The sequence below is a fragment of the Cordyceps fumosorosea genome (assembly GCF_001636725.1).
Source record: "Cordyceps fumosorosea ARSEF 2679 chromosome Unknown scaffold_27, whole genome shotgun sequence".
Lineage (NCBI taxonomy): Eukaryota > Fungi > Ascomycota > Sordariomycetes > Hypocreales > Cordycipitaceae > Cordyceps > Cordyceps fumosorosea.
The window spans coordinates 94,815-118,523 of NW_017387327.1; the positions used below are offsets into that span (position 1 = coordinate 94,815).

The 23,709-nt window shown below is 56.7% G+C and overlaps 11 protein-coding genes across 11 annotated transcripts; 2 read left to right on the plus strand and 9 right to left on the minus strand.

The window, feature by feature from the left end:
- Nucleotides 1–658: 658 nt before the first annotated feature.
- On the minus strand, nucleotides 659–2,284 carry ISF_08150 (Ribosomal protein S6e; the record flags this gene model as incomplete). Its single annotated transcript, XM_018851753.1, has 5 exons — nucleotides 659–754; nucleotides 818–985; nucleotides 1,412–1,774; nucleotides 1,984–2,070; nucleotides 2,279–2,284. The coding sequence occupies 5 exons, from the start codon at nucleotides 2,282–2,284 to the stop codon at nucleotides 659–661; spliced, it is 720 nt and encodes a 239-aa protein (XP_018701023.1).
- A 503-nt stretch (nucleotides 2,285–2,787) lies between these two features.
- On the plus strand, nucleotides 2,788–3,240 carry ISF_08151 (Chromosome transmission fidelity protein 8; the record flags this gene model as incomplete). The annotated part of the gene is made up of 1 exon (XM_018851754.1): nucleotides 2,788–3,240. The coding sequence occupies one exon, from the start codon at nucleotides 2,788–2,790 to the stop codon at nucleotides 3,238–3,240; it is 453 nt and encodes a 150-aa protein (XP_018701024.1).
- Nucleotides 3,241–3,316: 76 nt separating this feature from the next.
- Nucleotides 3,317–4,282, minus strand: ISF_08152 (dihydropyrimidine dehydrogenase; the record flags this gene model as incomplete). Its single annotated transcript, XM_018851755.1, has 1 exon — nucleotides 3,317–4,282. The coding sequence occupies one exon, from the start codon at nucleotides 4,280–4,282 to the stop codon at nucleotides 3,317–3,319; it is 966 nt and encodes a 321-aa protein (XP_018701025.1).
- A 401-nt stretch (nucleotides 4,283–4,683) lies between these two features.
- ISF_08153 (diphthamide biosynthesis protein 1) lies at nucleotides 4,684–6,160 on the minus strand (the record flags this gene model as incomplete). The annotated part of the gene is made up of 2 exons (XM_018851756.1): nucleotides 4,684–5,873; nucleotides 5,938–6,160. The coding sequence occupies 2 exons, from the start codon at nucleotides 6,158–6,160 to the stop codon at nucleotides 4,684–4,686; spliced, it is 1,413 nt and encodes a 470-aa protein (XP_018701026.1).
- Nucleotides 6,161–6,748: 588 nt separating this feature from the next.
- On the minus strand, nucleotides 6,749–8,020 carry ISF_08154 (aldose 1-epimerase; the record flags this gene model as incomplete). The annotated part of the gene is made up of 2 exons (XM_018851757.1): nucleotides 6,749–7,110; nucleotides 7,165–8,020. 2 exons carry the CDS (start codon nucleotides 8,018–8,020, stop codon nucleotides 6,749–6,751), a joined length of 1,218 nt encoding a protein of 405 aa, XP_018701027.1.
- Nucleotides 8,021–9,808: 1,788 nt separating this feature from the next.
- ISF_08155 (ATPase, V1 complex, subunit B) lies at nucleotides 9,809–11,700 on the minus strand (the record flags this gene model as incomplete). Its single annotated transcript, XM_018851758.1, has 7 exons — nucleotides 9,809–10,607; nucleotides 10,661–10,986; nucleotides 11,041–11,202; nucleotides 11,258–11,293; nucleotides 11,353–11,372; nucleotides 11,425–11,509; nucleotides 11,602–11,700. 7 exons carry the CDS (start codon nucleotides 11,698–11,700, stop codon nucleotides 9,809–9,811), a joined length of 1,527 nt encoding a protein of 508 aa, XP_018701028.1.
- Nucleotides 11,701–12,611: 911 nt separating this feature from the next.
- On the minus strand, nucleotides 12,612–13,786 carry ISF_08156 (hydroxymethylglutaryl-CoA lyase; the record flags this gene model as incomplete). Its single annotated transcript, XM_018851759.1, has 2 exons — nucleotides 12,612–13,463; nucleotides 13,529–13,786. 2 exons carry the CDS (start codon nucleotides 13,784–13,786, stop codon nucleotides 12,612–12,614), a joined length of 1,110 nt encoding a protein of 369 aa, XP_018701029.1.
- Nucleotides 13,787–14,144: 358 nt separating this feature from the next.
- On the minus strand, nucleotides 14,145–16,004 carry ISF_08157 (alpha-tubulin; the record flags this gene model as incomplete). The annotated part of the gene is made up of 7 exons (XM_018851760.1): nucleotides 14,145–14,370; nucleotides 14,421–14,844; nucleotides 14,903–15,433; nucleotides 15,524–15,599; nucleotides 15,684–15,710; nucleotides 15,779–15,819; nucleotides 15,980–16,004. 7 exons carry the CDS (start codon nucleotides 16,002–16,004, stop codon nucleotides 14,145–14,147), a joined length of 1,350 nt encoding a protein of 449 aa, XP_018701030.1.
- Nucleotides 16,005–17,334: 1,330 nt separating this feature from the next.
- ISF_08158 (hypothetical protein) lies at nucleotides 17,335–18,198 on the plus strand (the record flags this gene model as incomplete). Its single annotated transcript, XM_018851761.1, has 2 exons — nucleotides 17,335–17,652; nucleotides 17,764–18,198. 2 exons carry the CDS (start codon nucleotides 17,335–17,337, stop codon nucleotides 18,196–18,198), a joined length of 753 nt encoding a protein of 250 aa, XP_018701031.1.
- Nucleotides 18,199–18,681: 483 nt separating this feature from the next.
- On the minus strand, nucleotides 18,682–20,118 carry ISF_08159 (WW/Rsp5/WWP domain protein; the record flags this gene model as incomplete). Its single annotated transcript, XM_018851762.1, has 3 exons — nucleotides 18,682–19,284; nucleotides 19,364–19,681; nucleotides 19,780–20,118. 3 exons carry the CDS (start codon nucleotides 20,116–20,118, stop codon nucleotides 18,682–18,684), a joined length of 1,260 nt encoding a protein of 419 aa, XP_018701032.1.
- Nucleotides 20,119–21,447: 1,329 nt separating this feature from the next.
- ISF_08160 (hypothetical protein) lies at nucleotides 21,448–22,659 on the minus strand (the record flags this gene model as incomplete). The annotated part of the gene is made up of 1 exon (XM_018851763.1): nucleotides 21,448–22,659. The coding sequence occupies one exon, from the start codon at nucleotides 22,657–22,659 to the stop codon at nucleotides 21,448–21,450; it is 1,212 nt and encodes a 403-aa protein (XP_018701033.1).
- Nucleotides 22,660–23,709: the final 1,050 nt, after the last annotated feature.

The window sequence follows — 23,709 nt, forward strand, 5'->3', positions numbered from 1 at the left end:
ACTTTAGATGATGACAAGAGGGGAGGGGGGGTGGGGGGTTTAGATACACTCAAGTACACTGCGAGCGCCAACTGCTGTGCGAAGGGGAAGTGCAGGTTCCCAGAGCCAGCAAGGTGTTCAGGCTGTGAGAGTCCGAAAGGTTCTGAATTTGTCTGTTTTTTCTTAAGCATTGTTAATTAGAGAATAACTGATTTCATTAATTCATCATAATTGAACTCGTTTGTGACTTCTCAGAAGAACAAAGAAGGCTGAATACTTTCTCTTACTTTTCCTGCATAGTGGTCCTCGCTGGAGAGGCGTGTGTGCCCCGGCGCGTCGGGGGTGAACTGTGCCTGAGGACTACAGGCTCTTTGGAATTTATTAATTTGGTTCAAATACGGTTTCTATCGATAGATTCATCGGGTGATGTGCCATGGATTTTCGCGAAGAAAGGTACGTTGTCTGTCAAATGTATAGTGGTGGTATTTTTAATTTTTCCGCATAGCTTCCCTAGTTTTATGTTTCAAAGAAGATATTCCCGTTTCGCTGAAAATGTCCTCTTTAATCCCTTCTTCATAAATCTTTGTTACAAAAGAGATGGATGTTTTAAAAAACAAGGGGCAAGGGGGGGAACCCAACGCCTTGTGAAACACTTGCACAAACAACACTGTTTTTTTCTCTACTTGCGCATGGAGGAGGCGCGACGCTTGCGGGCGTCGGCCTTGTTCGCCTTGGCCTCGGCAACACGCTTGGCGAGGATCTGAGCGTACTCGTTCTGGAGAGGGGTGTTAGTGTTACGGTTCCCTTTTTTCTTCTTTGTTGTTTTGGGCAGACTTACCGCCTCGTCCTTGACCTTCTCGGCCTGGCGGCGCTTGAGGGCGGCGCGGTGGCGCTTGTGCTGGAGACGCTGGGGGGTGACGAGTCTCTGGATCTTGGGGGCCTTGGTGTAGGCGGACTTGCCCTCGCCCTTGGGCTGGACCTCGCGGCGAATGACGTACTTGCGGACCTAGGAGGGGAAAGGAGGGTTAGTGATCATGCTGGGAATACGAACTTGCGACAGGAACTCGTTTGGCGAATCGGTCCCTTTCTGCTTTTGCCCTTCGGCTGTAGACCCTTGGATGAGACAAGCTTCTTGTCCTTCCTTGTCATCGAATTTTTCCCTTGTCCCTCTGCACCTCCCGTGGAGAGAATTGAATGAGGATAACGTCCAAATTTGAATCAAGAAGAAGGAAGCAAGATGCTCGTCTCACCCGAGGGGGCAAACTTCGGGAGCTGAAAGCAAGAAACAAGACCGATTGACCTTCTCACACTCTACCCCTACCGGGCGCGCTCGACGAGGACAAGCAGCTGTCCGCCTCGAGCGTGCCCGGTAGCAAGCGGGGTAGGCGATGACCGAGTATGATGAGAGGGAGGGCGGCGGCGAGCAACATACATCGTCATCCTTGGTGAGGCCGAAGAAGCGGCGGATCTTGGTGGCGCGCTTGGGGCCGAGGCGCTTGGGGTGGACGACGTCGGTGAGGCCGGGGATGTCGGCCTCGCCCTGCTTGACGACGGAGAGGGCGAGGACGGAGAGGTCCATGCCGGTGATGCAGCCGCGGACCGACTTGCGCTTGCGCTCGCCGGTGCGGCGGGGGCGGTAGCACGAGTGGCCGGTGGCAAGCAGGAGGCGCACACGGTTGGGGGCCATGACACCCTGCTTCATGGGGAAACCCTGCTTGTCGTTGCCGCCGGTGATGCGGAAGATGTAGCCCTTGAACTCGTCGCCGAGGGAGTCGCCGGCAACCTCAACGCCCATCTACACAGAGTTAGTATTTCGGTCGAGAAGGTGGTGTGCCGGTCAGAATGGGATCTTCCTTCGCAAGGAGCGCAATGCCCGTCTCGTCGATGAACAATTGTGATTGCCATTCCATGGCAATATAGATCAAGAGACAATCGAAACGATCGCGAGGCGGACAGAGAGCCGTGCGGAGAGAAAATCCTGATTCGACGTGGGTGTCAACGTACGCGCTTCTCCATGAAGGCATTGAGCTTGCGCTCATCTTCAACCTCGATGAGCTTCTGGCTGCCGTTGGCAGGGTAGGAAATGTTCAGCTGTTAGAAGACGAGTCAGCATTGGCGTGCCCTTTCCCCATCATTCGCTTCCGACGAAATTCGATTCCCATTTGGACAATGAGCGATCGCGATTTCCAACAGGCTCCTGCTGCTAGCCAGCATTGAAGAAACCGACAATGGAATCGTTTGTTCGAGATGGTTGTAGTCGTATCGAAGGGTCGTCGTCGAGGAGAGGGGGCTTCCTTACCTTCATCTTGCCAGTATGTGGTGGTGCAAGTTCTGTCTTGACCTGACTGGAGTGAAGTTGTCGTTAATATGGTTTGATGGGAGGAAGGTACACACGGAGGGCAGTGGACTCGAAATTGGTGCTTGCGAAATGGAAAAAATTTGTGTGTCGCTAGGGTTCGGGTGCCTCAGGGCCAATGAGAATTCACAGTACTGGAGGTATATGGGGCAAACTAAGTAGCGAGACGAAGGAAAATTAATGGGGCCTGTATGTGGCTGGCGGCTTCACTGCTGTGCCACATTTGAAGATGAGCCACAACAGCGCTCCTTGCGCCAGGCCTAAACAGGCAGGGCTTTCAGATACCGCGTGGGCACGCGTTGAATAAGAGCTTCTTCATCCCAAATCACCAAGGCATTGATCGGCACATATAGCTTACACGGAGCAAGAACATAGGTCACGCATTTTCTTTTTCAAATTCCCTCAAACTTCATAATTGTTGATTTTCCTTCTCCCTGTACCTATTGGCCACCATGTCCACGGCACGCCTCGCGCCTCCTGGCGCAGACAGGCAACCCGAAGGCGCGAACCCCCTGCCGCAGCTCATCCAGACGCCGTCCGGGCTGGCCCTCCTCGAGCTGCAGGGCACCGTCAACCTACCGCAGGGCCAGGACGGCCAGCCCCTACCAAACATGCAGATTGGGCGCATCGACTTCCCCGACTACAGCCCCGACGCGGAGGGGAGCGCGTGGATGAACCGAGTGCACATGTTCGTCGGCCAGCACCAGCGGCTGACGGGCCAGGTCCGGAAGCTGCCGCGGGCCATTGCCGTGGTGCGTCGGCGCCAGGAAGAGACGGGGCGCAGCTCGGGCGCCGGTGCTCACGCAGAGGAGGAGGGCGAGAGCCTCGAAGTGGTGGAGATTATCAAGTACAAGCTCATGTTCGGCAACCGGCCGGAACCCGTGGGCACGGAGAACGCAGTATAGCAAGTGCGGTCAAATTTTGTACGTCTAGCCTTGGGGACCGTTTCTTGGCCCATGACTTTGTCATGGCGCCGGCTCGTCACTTTCTCAGCGCCTCGCATAACTCCTGCACGCGCCTCAGCGCTCCCGCCTGCTTCTCCGGGTCCGGCGCCTCGGACGCGAACACCAGAGCCAGCACGAGCGCCGCGTCGAGCCGCAGGAAAGCCTCCTCGCGCGGTGACACCTCCTCAAGCGGCGCCCCGCGGACGCTCTCGTACCCAGCCAGGAACGGCGCGCCGCGCGCCCCCCACTCGAGGCTGCGGTACACGTCCACGACGGGCGGCCCGAGGAGCGCGTTGGTCCAGTCGAACACGGCTGACACATCGAGAACGCCCCGGTCACCCGCCGCGCGCGCCACCCGCACGTTGGCGCGCCGCAGGTCCATGTGCAGCAGCGCGGCCGGCCGCCCGCGCAGCAGCAGCAGCGGCTCCGCGACCGCGCGCAGGGTCGCCTCGTCGGGGGCCCAGTCCCGCGTCTGCGGCACCAGGCCACCGAGAACCTCGAAGCGGCGCCGCATGCGCCGCACGAACAGCGTCGGTAACTCTTCGCTGGCGCGGCAGCCCTCCATAGCCACGAGTGCAACGGGCCAGTCAGCCGGGACCTGCGTCGCATGGATCAGCGCGGCCACGCGGCCCAGAGCCACGTCGACAACATCGGCCGACACGCTGTCGTCGTCGTCGTCGTCGTCGTCGTCGTCGCCAGGCATGTACTCGCTGACCATGGCCGGGTGGCCGTCGATCTCGTAGTAGCCGTGGCATCGAGGCACGGGTACGGACGTCGCTGTGACGAGGAGCAGCTCGACTATGGTGACTTCTTGGCGGACGAGGGCGCGGGCGTCGACGTTGGGGTCGTTTGCGTTTTGGAAGACCTTGGACTTGGGCACGCGGAGGACGACGGCGCCGTGGGCGCGCGACGTCGCCTTGTAGACGTCGAATTCGAGGCCGGCGGCCAAGGGCTGCAGGTTGCTGAGGCCGGCCTTGACGGCAAATGCTTGGGCCAGTTCCATCGTGGTCTGACAGCACTCAACTTGATGACCAGAGTTTATGGCGGTGGAAGATGTGGATAAGTTGTACTGATGACGATTCTTCTTCGATATGGTTCAATATTATTGGGTTTCGATAAACATCTGCACTTTTTTTTCGTGTCGCCTAAGGAGATGAGAGACAAGATGTAGAGTTATGAAGCTGGTGGTACTTCAAGACAAGGTGAGATGCTGTTTGTCGACGTTGACTCACTCGTCAGCTAGCGCCTCTCAGCCTTGCCTCACAATGGCTGATCTGCTCTGTGCTTACCGAATTCATGGTGAAGCTGAAAGATCTACTTGCTACATGGACCGACTTGGAAATTTGAAATTTTTATATTTTGGTTTATGAATTTTACGTCTTTTTATCCCTTTCCCACGCTGGGTTACGGCGCCGCCGGAGCCGCCTCCAGCGGCTTTGCCCGGCCCAGGCCGTCCTTGCCGTAATAGTCCATCGGGTATACACCACCACCCCCCCCTCCTCCCTCACCATTGCTATTCTCCGACCAGTCCTCCGTGACGCCGAGGGCGACGAGGGCCTCGTACGGGGTCAGCAGCGGGCGGGCGAACGCGTAACCCCAGTCGATGCTGAGGCGCGGGCACGCGACCTGGACCCAGCACTCGACGTCGGCCATGGCGGCGAGCTTGCCCGGGAAGATCTCGCTGAGCAGAAGGTTGACCCAGGGGATGCCGCGGGCGCGCAGCTGGGCCTCGACGAGCGCCATCGTGTGCGGGTTGCCCTGGCGGCCGAGCGAGCCGAGGATGAGCCCCCAGCGGCGGGCGCGGCGGGCCGTGCGGATGGCCGCGCGGCGCACCGACTGCATCTCGTCGTGGCCGTACGTCTCGCGCGTCAGCTTGCGCGAGTACGGGTCGTAGCGGTACGCGGGGATGCTCGGGTTGTGGATCATGATGCTCTCGAGGTGGAAGCGGCCGTCGCCGAGGTAGAGGATGGCGTCGATGCCGTCGTCGTCGCGCAGCTGCGGCGACGTGCACCCGAGGATCTCGCCGCGGCTGAGCGGCGCGATCTGCGGCACCACGACGCGGAAGCCGGCGGCCTCGAGGCTGCCGCGCACGCCGTGGATGGTGGCGTTGAACTGGATGGTGCCGACGAGCGCGAGCGTCCGGCCGGCGGCGAAGTTGCGCTCGAGCGAGGCCAGCAGGTGCGCCGTGTCGATGCTGATGTCGACGAAGACGTAGAGCGTCTTGATCTTAGTTACGTCGACGGGGATGAGGCAGCTGTGGGCGTAGTGCACGAGCAGGTCGCAGCCGAGAGCGCGCGCCGTGTAGTCGTCGATGCAGCACGCGCCGTATGTCACGTCGCCCATGATGAGCGTCTCGATGCCCGGGCAAAACTGAGTGAGGATGTCCGAGATGGTGGTGGCGAAGAGCAGCAGGCCCTCGGGCATCTGCAGGGCCACCTTCTTGGCGCCGGACGTCTGGATGCGGTGGATCGTCTTGGGGATCTCGAAGCTGTAGTTGGCGGGCAGCAGCGCGATGGCCTCCTTTAGCTTGGGGTTCTCAGAGATTTCTGGCGGCACGCGGTTCAGCAGTCTTGGTGCGCGCCTGGGTTTGGCAGCTGTGGTGCGGGGTGTCAGTTATTGGCCGTCGTCTCATTCAACAAGTGGGAGGAAAACACTCACTCTGCAGAGCACCGCTCTCTCCCGCAGTCCCTTGCACGCCATTCTTAGCAGCAGCTTCAGCAGCCGCTCTTCTTCCCACGAAGCGCTTCTTAGGTTGCTTGACGGCCGGTTCCTGGTCGTTGAGCTGTGACGTAGTATCCTGTCTTGTCTCTGCCTGAAGCATTTGAGACTCTTCTATATCTGCGGCCAGGCCGAGGTCGACCTGTGCCCTGTCGTCCTCCATACCGCTGGAGTATATTGCTTATGTTTGAAACGTCCCTTTTCTATTCTCATGCGAGATTTTCTGCAAATTTTGCGGCTGGTTGCTGTCGAGCTCGAGTTTTTTGTCCGGTGCAATGAGGTGAGTAAAGTGGTGGTTTACATTTTGCGCCAATGGGATTGGGCGGCGTCGTCCAACTTTTGGTGGAGCGGGTCTTGCCACTGTGAAAGTAGGTAAAGCTTCAACATCGACGGACCGTAAACGAACTGAGAGAAGGAGGTCTACAAATATCTCTTCTTCTATTTTGCAGGGTTTCATTGTTTTTGTACTTCTTGCTGAATTGAAAAAAAAAAAGGTTAACCCCGAGAATGAAAACGGCGCAACAGCGGTCCCAACAGCGCAAGGGCTGGTTATCATAGAAGAATAATGAAAAATTATGTGAATTGGTATTTCATATTAACTATTCATAGCCAACGAGTATTTATATTCATAACTCATTTCGATCGCCCATGCAGCTAGTAACGGCGACGCTATGTACCATCAAGTAGCCTCACCCGTCCACCAGTGCCAACCACAGACCAATCTCCAACCACACTTGACTCGGTCAGCTACCTAGTCCTTGTCGACCTTGAATTTGTAGGTGGCCTGGAGGACGTAAGGGTCGTCGCCGGGCCCAAAGACTTGGCGGCTGTCGCGCATCCACTCCGGGTTGTTGATGCCATCAATGTAGTCCTGGACCTCCATGACGACGCAGCCGTACTTGGAAATGGTGCGGGCAAACTTATCGCTGCCCTGTGTCTGCTTTAGGGCGACGGTGCCGTCCATCCCGTTACAGCTGTAGACCTGGAAGGCCTGCTGGTCGGTGTAGACATCGATGCCGATGCCGGACCAGGGAGAGGCGAGGCGGGCGACGGGGCCCTCGGTGCGCCAGTCAAAAGGACCGAGATGGTCACGATTTACGAGGAAGCAGTTGTCTGAGATTTATTCTGTTAGCTCTTGCCATAACTGCCAGCGAAATGGAAACTCACCGTATCCGGTGCAGTTGAAGCCGCAGTTGTTGACGAGGTCCGGTTCGCCCATGGCGTGGCCAATCTGCCTGGGCTGGCTCCAGAAGTCGTTGACGGAGCCGTTCTTGTTGGCCCAGAACTCGCCGGTGGGAATGAGGATGTTGTCAACGGCGACGCGCTGGCCGCTGTAGGGCAGGTGCAGGGTGTGGTTAAGGGCCGTGTCAGTCTCGTCGTTGGCGAAGCCGTCGAGGTTCCAATACGTATGGCTGCTCAACATGATGGGCGTGCGCTTGGTCGTGGCCAGGCCGATCATCTTGATGTGCCAGTCCATGCCCTGCAGGGTGTAGGTGATGTACGAGATGACCTCGCCCGGGAAACCTTCCTTGCCGTCCGGGTCGAGGATCATAAAGGTGACGCTGTTGCGCGTGTGGGATACGACGGTGAAGTTGCGCCAGTCCCAGCCGTCGGGCCCGCCGTGCAGGGTGTCGACGCCGTCCGGGTGGCCCGGCGTCGGGTTTTCGTTGGGCAGGATGTGGTAGGTGTGGCCGTCGAGGACGAAGGAGCTGTTCTTGATGCGGTTGGCGTAGCGGCCGGGGACGCCGCCAAAGTGTGGGTGTAGCTTGTCCTCGGTGTAGTAGGTGGCGTTGTCCCAGCCGGCGACGATGTCGCGCTCCACGCCGCGACGGTCCTTGATCAGGATGTTGGACACGGACGCGCCGTAGGGGATGAAGGCGGCGCGCAGCCCGTCGCCCTCAATCCAGTACTTGCCGTCCTTGTCCGGGCCGGATGATGTCGAGTTGGCGCTGGTCACGGCCGAGGCGAGCCAGGGCAGCGCGGCGGTTGCTGCGAGGGCTGCGAGGTGAGACGCGATTCTCATGATGGGGGTGGTGTACGTCTGCCGTCTATGCGGTGACGGTGATAGTGGCAGTAAGGAGTAGAGATTCAGTCAAGAACTCTATCATGGAGAATGGGAACAAGAGAGGTAGATGACAGACAATCAGAGACAGAGACAAGGGAAAGAGACATCAGGCCGGGGAAGATGGGAGGGTGTGGGATTTAACCACCGACCGATTGACTTGCACTGACTGGCATGCGTCGCGCAAATCACGGACAAAGCTGCCGCCAGCCAGCCCCAACTCGAGCAAGAAACGAAGCTACCCCAACCTCGGGTCCGGCTAGAGAGCGAAAGAAGGCTGGATCGCCGTCAGCGCTCTGCAGCTAGCGACGTTGGACCGGGCCTTTTTCTCTCAGTCGTTTGTTTTGTTGTTCCGGCGCAAATACATGCATGACAGGGAGAAACATTGGGGTGAAGGAGGAGGGGTGAAGGAGCTAACACACCTGACCCCAAGGCTTGAAGTGGTAAAGAGCTACATTGACCAGTTCTGTTTGTTGTTGCGACCCACGAGTAAAAGAAAGAGGCATAATCGGCATGACGATCCGGGGTTGCCAGTTGGTGCAATGATACCTACTGCATAAGCAACGAAGAACAAGTAGCACTAATAAACATTCGCCGGTTTACCGTGTTTGCTGATACTCAGGCTGGTTGTCTGCCTACATACCTATGCATGTATGTAGGTAGGTACCTGCAACCTCCAAGCGTCACGACAACATGAGCACCTATCTGCCCGAACAGAGCTCTTGTCCTCCGAATTTAATTCACAGAAAATGCCATGGTCAGTATATTCATCATCGATTCACCCAAAAGAACCTTCCATCTGTTTGTTCCCAGCCACTGCACATCGCCGTCATGTCACCCGACCGTCCGCCGCTAAAAAACAGGCCGTCACCCGCCCATCGCCCGTTCTTCCCCAGAAAAGTCAACAGCGAGAACTCTCATTGATTTGCCGTCCATCTCCAGTGGCTTGCCTTGGATCGGCTGGGAATAGAATCGCCGAGCAACAGACGAGCGGCGCCGCCACCCCCGCTCACCAAATTGTTTCCCGACAAGCCACTGAGAGGGGAGGGGGGCGATCAAACTGACAACAACTTGCCAGTACCAACTTATTTCGTCTGAAAAAGATGAAAGACAATGCCAACATACATACGTACATAGGTAGCTTGGTGCTTGGCCCTTTCCCACCCCTCACCCACTTCCCGCCCGTTGTTTCCCCGCCCGCCTTGTTGCAGGCACACCCAACCTTCAACTCCCGAAATCCCGACTTACCTCAATACTTATTAGGTACCTGCAACCTTGCACCCATCTTGGTTCGCACACGTCGCAGAAACGGTTTACCCTGCAGGTCAGCTTGTATCCATTGTGGCCAACACAAAAGCAACTAGTTAGTAGCGGAGCACAAATCGAACAATGCGCCCTTGGTGTAACTAGACCAACTCCCATGCTTCTTCTCACATCTAGAAGCCGTCCAGTCACAAGCTGAACACGCTGCACCTGCACTGTACAGTTCAATTTCGGGTTCTATTCGACTGTAGAATATCAATGACATTAAAAAAACAAAAGTGTCGGCTTCGTACATGGGATCCTCGCCCGCGACAACTAGGCCACAATCTGTCGTACTGTGCCAAACAGCCTCATGCAGATACGAGCGCAGCGCCACTTGGTGTCTGAACCGAATCGCTCCCAGTCACGCAGCCCCGGATTGCCCCTCCTCGGCCTCCTATGTCCATCTCAGGCTCTATACTTCCTTCGCTACATTACACGGTCCATCTAAGCATCAATTAGGTTGCCCTCCTCTTGTTGTTGCTCAGACTCGGCCCGCGCCTTCCCCTTGGCTTTGGCATCCTTGTGCGCACGCTGGTAGTACTCATTGAGAATCTTGGCCGGGATACGGTTCAACAGATCCTTGGGGAAGATGCGCAGCAGGCTCCACGCAAGGTCCAGAGACTCGTAAATCGATCGAGACTCGTATTGTCCTTGGCTGATGAACTGGCGCTCAAACTTGTCCAAGAACTCCAGCGACAGTTTGTCCTCCGCCGAAAGAGCCTCCTCACCAACGACCGCCTTCATCGCTGCCGCGTCACGACCAATCGCATACTTGGCATACAACTGGTTGGACACATCGCCGTGGTCCTTGCGAGTCATGCCCTCGCCAATGGCAGACTTCATCAGACGGGACAGCGAGGGCAGCACGTTGATCGGAGGGTAGATACCGCGGTTATCCAGGGCTCTGTCAACAAAGATCTGACCCTCCGTAATGTAGCCAGTCAAATCGGGAATAGGGTGGGTAATGTCATCGTTGGGCAGCGTCAGAATAGGAATCTGAGTAATCGAACCGTTACGGCCGGCGACACGGCCAGCACGCTCGTAAATCGTCGACAAATCAGTGTACATGTAACCCGGGTAACCACGACGACCGGGGACTTCTTCTCTTGCCGCAGAGACTTCACGAAGCGCATCACAGTAGGCAGAGAGATCGGTAAGAATGACGAGGACGTGCTTCTCGAGCTGGTAGGCGTAGTATTCGGCAGTTGTCAGGGCAAGACGAGGAGTAATAATACGTTCGATACTATGATATATGTTAGCAGAGTAGTCAACAGCAGTTCAGCCGTGTTCGCGTACGTAGGATCGTTGGCAAGGTTAAGGAACAGCGTAGTCTTTTCCAGACTGCCGTTTTGCTCAAAATCGCGGGTGAAGAAACGGGCGGTTTCCAGGTTGACACCCATGGCACCAAAGACAATGGAGAAGTTGTCCTCATGGCCATCGTGGACACCCTTGTTCGTGATGCCCTTCTTCTGGACCAGACCAGCCTGTCTGCAAATCTGGGCAGCGATTTCGTTGTGAGGAAGACCGGAGGCGGAGAAAATGGGGATCTTTTGACCACGAGCAATCGAGTTCATGGTATCAATGGCCGAGATACCAGTGGAGATCATCTCCTCGGGGTATTCCTGCTACCAGTCAGCATTCCGGTGCTCAATCGGTCGGGGTCGTCTGAATCATACACGAGAGTATGGGTTGATGGGGCTACCGTTGATGTCGAGGTAGTCCTCGGCAAGAACCTTGGGGCCCTTGTCAATGGCGCGGCCGGAACCGTCAAAGATGCGGCCCAACATGTCCTCGGAGACACCGAGCTTCAAGCTCTCGCCAGTGAATTCGACTTTGGTCTGTTGCCGCCGTTAGTGTCTGTGGCACATAACTAAGAGTGTATTGGCCGCATACCTTCTTCACGTCGATGCCCGAAGTGCCCTCGAAAACCTATCCGTCAATTGTTAGCAACAGGTGCGGGATGGCTCGTATGACGCAATCCTTCGTACCTGAACAACAGCTCGGTCACCTGTACCTAGTTAGTCAAGTCTAGAAGCAATGAAATAGCCGCTTCTGCGTACCTCGAGCTTCCAAAACCTGGCCAGAGCGCTCCGTTCCATCGGGGAGCGTCAAGGTGACGATTTCGTTGAACTTGGGCAGTTTAACCTGCAAGCCGTTAGCGTCCGAAACCCAAAAAAGCCACGACGTTGCTCGCCGCCAATGCAACGGCTCCGGCCGGCGGGAGAAGAGCATCATACATTGTCAAGGATGACCAGAGGGCCGTTGATGCTGCCAATGGTGTTGTACCGAATTCTCGGGACAATGGAGTAGGACGACGACTCGCGCGGGTCCGACATGGTGGATGTAGTGCGTCGTTGACGAAAACGCTCGTAGGGTGGGGGGGGAGATGAAGAGGCAGCCGGCGCGGCCTCGTCGAATGGCGGTAGGGGGAGGTTGAGGTTGGGATGTTTCGTCCTGCTGTCGGAGTGCCGGTGCTGGAATCGCAGTCACGGACGATAGGGCAAGTGCAGATGGCGATTGTCGAGGGAGCCCGGAGCTGGAAGACAAGGCGAGGTTGGAGGAGGTTGAGCTTGGTTACGCCTTTGGTGGAGCCCGCTCTGGGTCGGCTTGGCCCACGGGCGTGGAGAGGCAGCTATCATTGCAACGACGTCACATGACTCCAGGCTATGAGACCGAACAGGCGAAGCATTTTGCATCATGGGGATTGCATGGAAAATTGTTAAAGAGTGTCATGTTGATTCTAATGGATCCCTACGTGCGTCGTATTTCTTTTTTGAATTATTCCGGTCATGGTGGCTAGAAGGTATGCTACCTGGAGCCACGGGCCGTAAGCTTATACTTTCACCATCATGTGTAAAAACCCCATGTCTCTCAGTTACAGTACAGAATTAAAAAAGTTTAACGGCCATTTAAAGATAACTTTCACGACCAATTTGCACTTCGGCGCGGGGCTTCTCGAGTACTTCCTACCTATGGTGTAAGCCTGCTGTTATAAAAATGGCGTAGAAACTAATACGCCCGCCAAAACTCAGATGAAAGACTGAGTACAATCACAGCAGCTTGGAAACTCGCCGTCTCTTCATTCAGCGGTCAAAATAAAGAAAACTCGAATCCTCGATATTGAACAACATGTAAAAGAGCAACTGCAAGCTCACGACTCTCCTCTGTATCCTCCCAACGCCAGCAAAGCTACTATACAGCGCTCCAACTCTCCCAGCTTTCCCATACGCCATGCCCCCGAGCTGCCTTACTCCCCCTTGGCCGCATTGGCCGCCTGCCTGGCGCGCGCGCCCAGCACCGCCTTTCCGACGCTCGAGTCGTTGGCCTTGCCCAGCTCGCCCGTGATCCACGCGCCAATGTCCGCGACGGCATCAAGGTCCACGCCCGTGTCCATGCCCAGCGTCTCCATAAAGTACACCATGTTCTCCGTCGCCACGTTGCCCGTCGCGCCGGGGCTGTACGGGCAGCCGCCGAGCCCGCCGACGCTGCTGTCGAACGTGCGCACCCCGTGCTCCAGCGACACCGCCGTGTTGACCAGCGCCTGCCCGTACGTGTCGTGGAAGTGCATCGCCACGTCCTCGGTCCGGATCCCCGCCGCCGCCATGCACTTGAGCAGGTTGCTTGTCCGCGGCGCCGTGCCCATGCCCGTCGTGTCCCCCAGCGAGATCTCGTCCGCCCCGGATTCGAGCAGGTCCGTCGCGATCTCGGCCACCTTGCGCGGGTCCACGTCGAAGCCCTCGAACGGACACCCCAGCACCACCGAGATGTACGCGCGCACCCGCAGCCCCAGCGCCTTGCTGTCCTGGATCACCGCCTTGAACCGCTCCAGCGACGTCTGGATGTCGCAGTTGAGGTTCTTCTGCGTGAAGCTCTCTGTCGCCGCCGCGAACACAGCCATCTCAACGCCCGGCTTGGGTGTCTTGTCGCCGGGCGCCGCCGGGTTCGCCTGCGTCGTGAAGGCGCCTTGGTGCTGCTTGAGCAGCGCGGCGGCGTTTTGCAGGCCCTTGGTATTGGGTGCCAGGAAGGCGTATGAGATCGGTAAGGGGGAGTGAATCTTTTGATGAAGTAGGTGCTCGAGGATCTCGCTGGAATTGGCCATCTGGAAGGGTAGTGTCAGCAAACAGACCGACTTGACGCGGCGCGGCCAAGGGCATTGTGACATACCTGAGGAACCCATTTGGGAGAGACAAAAGAACCGGCTTCGATGGTATCTAGACCAGTTCGTGCCAACCTTTCGATCAATTCAATCTTGGTGGCTAAGGGAATCGTCTTCTTCTCATTCTGGAGACCGTCTCGAGGTCCGACCTCCACCAGCTTGACCCGGTTGTCACGGGCCGAGGCACTGGCTGTAGCGAAGGCACGCTGGGCTTGGAATTGGGTTCTTCTGCAGGCCCTGCAGAGAGCCGACCGTAAAAGAGACATTTTGCGTGAGGTATGCGATGCGAATCGAAAGTGGCCAAGGTCGTGTGAGGGAGCAAGTTGAGTGATGGGGGATGGAGCTAGATCCCCCGCGGTGTGGCGCGCGTACCATCGGCCCCAGATTGATCCATCAGCGCGGCAACCAGCGGCCTTTTGCCAGCGCGAACACCAGTGCATACCAGCATTACATTCAAATGCACAATCTGAAATAACAGCCTCAATTTACAGGGGAATTTGACATTAAAAATGTTTGTGTTTATGGAACTTATAACGTAACTACACCCCCTGGGGTGTAGAGAGTGGGCAAAGCTGCCTTGAAAGAAATTAATCCCCCCAAGCAGTATATGACGTCTTGACCCGATTAATACTCAATCTCACCCTCATCCTCACCAGTAGAGTCGGCAGCAACCTCCTCGTAATCACGCTCCAGAGCAGCAAGATCCTCACGGGCCTCGGAGAACTCGCCTTCCTCCATACCCTCACCAACATACCAGTGAACGAAAGCACGCTTGGAGTGCATGAGATCGAACTTGACGGAGAGCGAGGACCAGGCCTCGGCGATGGAGGTCGTGTTGGAAAGCATGCAGCTATTGAATGTTAGTGGCGTCAAAATAGTATGCAAATTGGAAAAGCTTACACAGCACGGTTGACCTTGGCCAGATCGCCGTTGGGGACGTTCTGGGGAGCCTGGTAGCAGATACCAATCTTGAAGCCAGTGGGGCACCAGTCGACAAACTGAATGGTGCGCTTGGCCTTGAGGCTGGTAACGGCGGCGTGGGCATCGTTGGGGACGACATCACCACGGTACAGCAGACAGGTGGCCATGTACTTGCCGTTGCGGGGGTCGCACTTGACCATCTGGTTGTTGGGCTCGAAGCAAGACATGGTCATCTCCTGGACGGAGTTGGCCTCGTGGGCAGCCTTGTTGGCAGAGATGACGGGAGCGTAGGCAACCAGAGGGAAGTGAATTCTGGGGTAGGGAACCAGGTTGGTCTGGAACTCGTTGAGATCGACGTTGAGAGAACCATCGAAACGGAGCGAGGCAGTGATGGAAGAAACGACTGATTTATTGTTAGTATGGAAATCACATTTGGGACAGGGATGTATCGCATGGCTTACCCTGAGCAATGAGACGGTTCAGGTTGATATAGTCAGGACGCTCGAGACCGAGGTTGCGACGGCAGATGTCGTAGATGGCCTCGTTGTCGACCATGAAGGAGCAGTCAGAGTGCTCGAGCGTGGTGTGGGTGGTGAGGATCGAGTTGTAGGGCTCAACAACGGAGGTGGCAGTCTGGGGAGCAGGGTAGACGCAGAACTCAAGCTTGCTCTTCTTGCCGTAGTCGACGGAAAGACGCTCCATCAGGAGAGCACCGAAACCGGAACCAGTACCACCGCCGAAGGAGTGGAAGACGAGGAAGCCCTGAAGACCAACACAGTTATCGGCGACACGGCGGATCTTGTCGAGAACGCCGTCAATGAGCTCCTTGCCAACAGTGTAGTGGCCACGAGCGTAGTTGTTGGAGGCATCCTCCTTGCCGGTGATCATCATCTCGGGGTGGAAAAGGTTGCGGTAAGCACCGGTGCGGACTTCGTCGACGACATTGGGCTCAAGATCGCAGTAGATGGTACGGGGAACGTATTTGCCCTGGCCTACATAGCGACATTAGTATTTAGTAAAAAGAAAAACATCATCGTCAACGGCACGAGGACCGTCGGCGCGACAGAGCAAGGTTAGCGTACCAGTCTCGGAGAAGAAGGTGCTGAAGCCCTGGTCGGGATCCTGAGCCTTGCGCTCCTCAGTGAGGTAACCATCGGGCTGTTTAGGTCGAAAGTTAGCATTGATTATTTTGTGACGGCATTGCCGATATGGTATGCCATGTCAAGATCGGATCGAAATTACCTGGATGCCGTGCTCGAGGCAGTAGAGCTGTGAATAGGAGTTAGCGGCCGTGTTTACAAAGCAAAGGGAGGAATAGGGGACGAGCGTGAACATACCTCCCAGCAGGAATTGGCAATCTGGCAACCAGCCTGGCCGACTAAACATCACCATTGTCAGTATCACCATCACCATAAGCGTGCAGGACAGTATCGGTCGGGAGGGGGCGGATGATTTGGCGGCGGTGAGCAAAAACGCGTTGGCCTTTGCGGTGCGCGGGCAGAGGAGGGGTAAATTTCGAAGGGGGCCGGGCAGCATACCGTTGATACTGATAACCTCACGCATGGCGATGGATTTGTTGTTTGAGAGGTGGAAAATGGATTCGAAGAGTGGATGGGGAGGAGAGAAGGAGAGGAATCTGGGCAAGCAACGGAGAAGCAGAGCTAGAGTCGTGGAAGAGAGGGTCTGGCGGGTTCCGTTCGAGTGGTGAAATCTTGCTGGGAGAAGGCTTTTGCAGGTATCCAGTTGAGTTGCTGGGGTGGTGAGCCAGAGGGAAAGGACCTCCCCTAGCAGGTGGGGGAAATTGGGTGCGACAGGGGGCAGAGGGGACGACCAGAGGCTGGAGGGGGGCCAAATTTGGGCGAGGGAGCTTCTGGTTGGCTGGGGCGAGACAGTTGGTTTGGTGGTTTTAGCGTTTTGGGCAACTGGCTTTTAGTGGCCCAAGGTTGCAGTAAATGCGGCCTTGTCTGCTGTTCGTCACTGTACATTGCTCTACATTCCGGTCATTCAGTCACTGTAAGATTTGGCTAACTCCTGAACCTGCTGCAGGTACCTCTGTTGTCCTCCGCGTTGTTCATTTGTTGACTTGCCCAGGCAAGCGCGTTCTCATCACTCTGCACGATAACCACCACCGCCGGGTCCTCACCGCTCCAAACAAGGCATGTCCAGGGTCCAGCACAAGCAAATTTGCAGCTACGGATACGCTTACATGCAAGAAGTCAAGCCCATCAATGTCAACGCAGCTATGATCACGATGCAAAACGACGTTACCATATCAGTTGTCGGTGCAGATGCTCTCTTCATCTGGTATATGTATCAAGCTAAACAAAGCTACCCCTCCTCCGTTTCCTTGCTGCCACATTGGCATAAAGGGGGCCTCTAGTCACCACCGACCAGCAACGAGAGCCACATCGTCGAAAGTCATGGTCTGCTGAATAACCTTCATCAAATCTTCACCTTTTTTTTCTCTGACCTTGCTCATCTTCCCACACACCTCCTCTTCTGCAGCAGGGGATCTGTCGCCTGCATGCTGGCAAGCTGCTGGCCCGAGCCCACCTATCTCGGGAGTTCCCCCGGGGGCACCCACTTATCGGCCCAGGATGATTTCCTCGCACAAACTGTTATTTTGTTTTTCCGTCAACGCGTCGCGTGTCACTGCGAGGTACCTAATCCGCCCACACAATTCCGCGCCTTTTTTCATGTACATGTACTTGTCGCTCTGGTCAACGCCCAAAATGAGCATCTGCGCCACAGCATCAAGCTCTTGCCACAACCGAACCACAGCTCTGTAACAGAAGCCAGCGCCACTTTTTGAGGCTGCAAGACAGATAATAAGCAGGAGTGTTATCCGGATATCAATCCAACAATACGGAATTAACTAGTAGATCTCGCCACTATGAATACTCAAAGAATATCCGCGGTTCTGCTTACGCTGGCCGTGTTTGCAGTTCACGTCGCCGCCAATGCTGACAAAATCATCTTCACGGGCCCGGAGCCCGTCACCTACCCTTTAGCTTCGCCATCCCTGGCCGACCTCAACCTCGACGTCCTCGGCCCCGAGAACCTGTCCATCCGCAGAAATCTCACTCGGATCTTCCATGATGACTCGGATCTGGAGCTAAAAGGGAAGCCTCGCGGCCACGCGAGCTGGTACCTCATCGACAACCTCACACCCGGCCAGCGATATGAGCTGCGCGTTTGCTGGGCTGCCATTGTATGTCACCAACACGGGCACCTGCAGAGTCCCAACCAAGCACTGCATCGCAAAAATCACCAACAAACAACGCACAACGCATATATACGGACTTAGCTAACTGTACAATAGGAGCCCACGGCGTTCACCATGAACGTGTATGAGCTCGACACGGTCTGGGACACGCCCGACCTCATGCTGTCCCTCGCCGACTACTCCTCCGCGCGCCAGCCCGCCGCTGCCGAGGACCAGGCCCCTCAAGTCCACCGTCGGAGCTCCAGCGCAGCCAACGCGCGGGAGCGAAGGGCGTCGCTCCTGCTGCTGCAGGTCCACGCCGCCGCCGACTACTTCTCGCACCACGAGGAGCTCATGCGCGACCCGCCGCCCGTGCTCGTGGACCTGATCCTCGACCCGTACCTCCTCAACGCCGTACCGGAGTCCCTGGTGCTGACGGCCGCGTACGTGGTGCTCGTCGCCGTGGCGACCTTTTTCCTCGCGAGATGGATCGCGGACCGCATGACGGCCATTGCCACGAGCGGGCGGCGCGTATCGAAGAAGAGAGACTAATTGCAGGTTGGATGTCAGGCGTTTTTGATTTCACATTAACTTGATTTCTGCTACTAGTCCTATTGTCATGGTTTACGAACTCTGTCGCGTTCTCCTGAATGGAAAAGAATTTTGTGCCACTGATACACATTGTAGAATTGTATAGCTTCTAAAGCAAAGAAATGTATAAAAAAATGAGAAAAATAAAACAAAGTACTAGAAAGTATTTTCATGTCATTTTGATCTTATCAACATGATATTCTGAGTATCGTACGAGCCTCAATTAAAGAGAAAGCGCATGCCATTAGACGCACGTCATAATTCATTCATCCAAACGTCCCCCACCCAAAGCGCCGTATTCCTCGCCCTCATGCATAATACTGGGACACCAAGAAGCAGCTACGGGCCAAGAAACATTGTACGTGGCCAGGACTGTGGCAGACCGCCGCCGAAATAGTTCATCATGGGTTTTATGAGAAGTAGCTGTCGGCCACTTCAGTCCTTCTAGTAACGGCTGCCGCCGTAACCCTGGCCTTGGCCTTGATAACCACCGTTGCCACCACCGCCGTACTGGCCCTGGCCGCTGCCGTACTGGTTATTGGAGTGATATCCGCCACCGTGTTGCTGACCGCCGCCGTACTGCTGCCCCCCTTGGTGCTGACCCCCGTGGGAGCCGCTGTAGTTGTGTCCTTGGCTGCCGTGAGACGGCTGGTTGTAGCCTGCCTGGCTCGGGTAGTTTGAGTGGTCGCCACCGTGCGAGGGCGACTGGTTATAGCTCGGTTTGCTCGAATAGTTGGACTGGTCGCCGCCGCCACCGCCGTAGCTGTGCTGGCTGCTATGATGCGACTGGTTGCCGTAGCTGGAGGGCGGCTGCTGCGAGTAGCTGTTGTCGCTGTACTGGCTTGACTGGTGTGACGGCTTCTCCGAGAAGGACTGGCTCTGGGAGGCGCTCCCGTGTGTCGTCTGGCTGCCGTGGTTAGAGCCGCCGCCCGAGCCGTGGTTGGTATTGCTGGGGACGCTGTGGTTCGAGCCGGGCGGGGTGTAGGTCGGCGCGGGGCTGCTGGAGGAGTAGGTGCCTCCGGTGCCGGTGTTGGAGTATCCAAAGTTCTATGAGGACGTCCGTCAGTCAGCGCCTACAACTCAAACCACGGTAAGGCGACAGAGTGAGGGCGGAGGGGCGACATACCTGGTTGCTGGAGCCCTGCTGGCCGCCAAACATGCTAGCCACGCCGCCCATGACGGCACCGGCGAGGCCACCCTGTTGGTGGGTCGACGCGTTCTGGGTTTGGCCGCCGTGGTAGTTTGACGGCGCCTCGGGCTTGTCTGAGGGCGAGAAGAGGTTGGACGCGAGCTGGCCGACGAGCTTGCCACCTATGCCGGACGAGTTCTTGCCGCCACCGCCGCTGCTTCCGCCGAGGAATTGGTTCGCGAGGCTGCCGAGGGCCGAGCTGCCGCCACCACCGCTGCTTTGTTTGCCGCCGAGAAGAGCATTCATCGCGATGGACTAGAAGCACGACGAGAATACTAGGTTAGCGCAAAGCTCGGCCAGATCGTCTGCCGCAGCAGACAGCGCCATTGAAGAGGGGAGGGGATTGTTCTTACGCCGAAGCCACGGTCTCCCGAAGGACCGTCGCCAATACCTCTGCTACCGTCGGCCATGATGGGTTCCATGCGCCCGTCGGCGTGCTTGACCGTCTGGGAGCCGTCCGGGTGCGTGATAATCTCGGGTGGCGGGACGCCGTAGGGGTGATCCTCGTGCTGCGCGGGCGTGCTGCCGGTTTTGGCGGCTTCGGTGGGAATCTCCCACTGGGAGACGCCGGTAGCGAGCTGGACGTAGTAGTACTTTTTGCTGGAGGAATCCCACTGAGCGATCCAGCCGGGTGGCAGCGAGGGCGGCGCAAAGGTCGGGCCTTCTGTGCTTGGCGATGCCGGCCCAGTCATTTGGCTGCGACGAGGCGGATTCTTGGAGGGGGGATGGCTTCGAGAGAGAAGGGGAAGCACTGAGAGGAGAGGCGCGGCTGAGGTGGAGGGGAGAGGGAAGGGGAAGGGAGGGGGGAAGAGATAGAGACAAAGAGAGCGGGTTTGATTGTCGGCCGGGAGAGAAGGTTGGTCGCGCGATTGTAACTACCTGCTACCTAGGTTATAGCGATCGATGTACCCTCTTTGGAGGGGAAAAGGTGGCGTTGGCGCGCGCTGGGGTTGTTTCTTGTGGGTGAGAGAGAGGGGAAGCGAGAGAAGTGAAGCCGCGTGCGGGAAATTTGCCTGGACTGGCGACGTGAAATGGCTATTAAAACAGCAATAATAACAACAGCAATTATAGGAAGAAAAACGAAGTGAACCCAACAGGAACAAAAGAACAGCGAGGGCTGAAAGGGCAAAAGCGACATAAAGCCAATCGCAAAAGGGCACCCATGAGGTACCTGAAATGCGGGAAGCGTTGGGCTTTCTTACTCAATCAGGTAGTACTGTTAGTGCTTGCCCGACGAAGCAGGCTAGCTGCTAACGCTCTAGTCTTGAGGCGCAGCATGTCCCTAGCCACATACCTACAGCGCCACCGCGTTGTGGCCGGGCTGCCTCTCGCGAATGCAAGCTGAATGTAAGTAAGTTCTAGATTCTGGTGAGATGGGTGACTCGTAACCTTTGTGAACAATCGCAAGCGAAGGAAAAGCCAAGGTCCAGTTGCATCGCTGCTGATAAGACGTTGCAGCTAACGGCCCACCTGAGCGACAATCACACAATCACCGTGTAAGTTGCTATAAAAGCACTGGTTTCTTCGCAAAGTTGTCTCTTCTATCTGTACAAATATCTCAAAAACTCGCTCCAGGGCTTTGCTTGTTCTTTGGTGTCCCAGCGACAGTGCCAAAGAGAGGGAGTAGAAAGGTTGATATAGCCAGATATCGGTCTGCAGTCTCCCTCTCAACCGTCGAGGGGGCTAAAAAAGCAAGCATAAACAAGCCCGACCAATGCTTCCAAAGTTGTATATATAAACACACATGATGATTTTTTTCTCGAAAAAAATGGAAAGACCAAACCAAATGGGTTTCCAATGCAAAAACGTCAGTTGCCGTCGGCAAGTAAAGAAGTGAAAATAATGCTGGCAACAAGAGTCCAGAAAAAAAATGTACAACCGGCGGTGCGGGAGGAAGGAAAACTGAGTTTCCCTGTTCTGCTTTCTCGTCAAGTCATGTTTCGAATCCTTGCCTTTTTTGTTTTGTCCCTATTACCATTTCGAAACCCAGCCCCCTCTTTGTGGCGCGTGAAAGTGCGCACCTAAGCGAAGACAATGTCCTTGGCGACGCCGGGCTTGCAAGAGGTGCCGGCGGCGAGGCCCTGGGCGGGCGACCACATGTTGCCGGCACCGCAGCGCTGGAACTGGTTGCCGCCGATGCAGTTCCAGGCGCCGAGCTCGTCGCACTTTGAGTAGGCGGGGAAGCCGCCCGCGCCTCCGGTGGGCTGGGCGCCGGCGGGAGCGCTGCTGGTGCCGGCGGGAGGAGCGGCGGCGGGAGAGCTCTGGGTGGGACGGATGCTCGTCTGGATGGTGGTCGGGACGGCGCCGGGGCCGGTGGCGGAGGAGGTGGGGATGAAGACGCCGCCGGGAACGGACTTGCTGCTGCTAGGAGCGGGCACGGGCGCGGGAGAGGCGGAGGAGGGAGCGGAGGGAGCGGCGGGAGCAGGGGCGGCGGAGGAGGGAGCGGAGGGAGCGGCGGGAGCAGGGGCGGCAGAGGAGGCAGGAGGAGCGGCGGCGGCGGAAGAGGAGGCGGGAGGAGCGGGAGCCTGGGCGGGAGGCTGCTGGCTGCCGCCACCGGTGGAGCCGGGGCAGGAGCCGGTAGGGGGACCGAACTTGCCGGCCTTGGTGGTCACGTCGGGGCCGGGGTTGGGGAACTGGAGGTCGGTACCCTCGGTGGTGCCGCAGCCGTTGTTGACGTTGGCGACGAACATGGCCGGGCGGCTGCTGAACGCGGGGCCACCACCGCCACCGGAGCCGGCCTTGATGTTGACGACGGCGCAGTTCATGTACATCTCGCGGTTGCCGACCTTGTTGAACCAGGACCAGGCGAAGACGGCCTCGCCGGCGGCGGCGTCGGCGGGGACGGAGAAGTCGTAGCTGGAGGAGCCCGGGCCGACGGGGCAGCTGCCGAGCCAGGAGTGGATCACGGTCCAGGTCTTGCCCTTGTCGTAGGAGAGCGAGGCCTGGCAGCTGCCGCCGTTGTGCCAGGCGCCGCCGTCGATGCTGAGGCTCTGCTTGCTGCCGGCGGCCCACTCGGCGACGGCGGCACCCTGGGCGGTGCCGACGAGGTTGATGGAGCCGCGGCAGGGGAAGTTGCTGCCGTCGGCGGCGAGCGGGGTGGTCATGTCGTAGTCGACGTTGGTCGAGAACTTGTTCTTGGGCGAGCGCAGGGGCGCCGGGTTGGTCATGGCCATGTGCGCCTGGGCGGAGGCGGCCATGCCGAGCACGGCGGCGACGGAAGCGATGAAGTGCATGTTGTTGGTGGTGTTGTTGGTTGGTCTTGGCGAATCAATTCGAGTGAGAAAAAATCGAGCAAGTATTTCTCTTGTCAAAAGAGAAATCAAGATGTGTGTGTTATCTAGAAAACGACAGAAGAGAAGAAGAGCGTGTAAGTCGCAAGAACCAGCTTGGCAGGGGAAAGGAGTGTAAGAAAACAAGGAAGGAGAAATCGTACAGAAAAGTAAAAATAGAAGGCAGCAGTGAAGCACAGGCAGCCAACAGTTTTTATAGCAAAAAGAGGGCGTCAAAAGAAACACAGGTGAGAGAGCACAGCTCACGTTGGGTGTGTGTGAATGAACGGATTGTTGCGTAACAAGGAAACACAATGGTTGTTTTATTGGGTGAGACGGATGCCGTATTTCCGTGCTAGCACGAAAGGTGAGAAAGGAATGAAGAATCGAAAAAAAAGAATGAGAGAAAAAGGAGTGTGAGAAGCGAGTTGTGCGTGCTTCGAAAAGGAAAGTGAAGCTCAAGTACGGGCCGAGGTGAGCCTTTTGTAAGTGCCAGTCTCGAGAGGATGGGTATACGCCAAGGATGGTTGGCTATTAGTCGCCCATCCAAGGGGGGGTTGAGGGGAGTTGAGAAGCAGGTGAGGGGTTGTGTGTATTGGGTGGGTGTGGCTTTGCTGTTACAGGGGGTATCATCAGGAGACTGGCTACGACGTTTACAAGTAACCTCTAGTTTGTTATGGTGGTAGTTTCTGTTGACCTCATCACTGTGGTTGGTTGTGGGTGATTAACTATGTAGCTGGGAATGTCCCGTTACATTGACTGTGCTGTTGCTCTTACTGTCCTACATCATCCATGTACCTTGTCCTGTGCTTGAGATAGATCGGGGCGTGTGCGGTGTGCGCGGTAGAAGGACCACGGGATACCAAAAAAATAAAAATAAAAAAGAGTTATAGTTAAAAGAAATGGACTGTCAAAACGCCTCGCCGACGAATTCAAACGACGACGATAGTAGGCCGAACGAGGCAAGGCCCGTAACTACCGTACCTACATACATCCATACATCCATACATACTA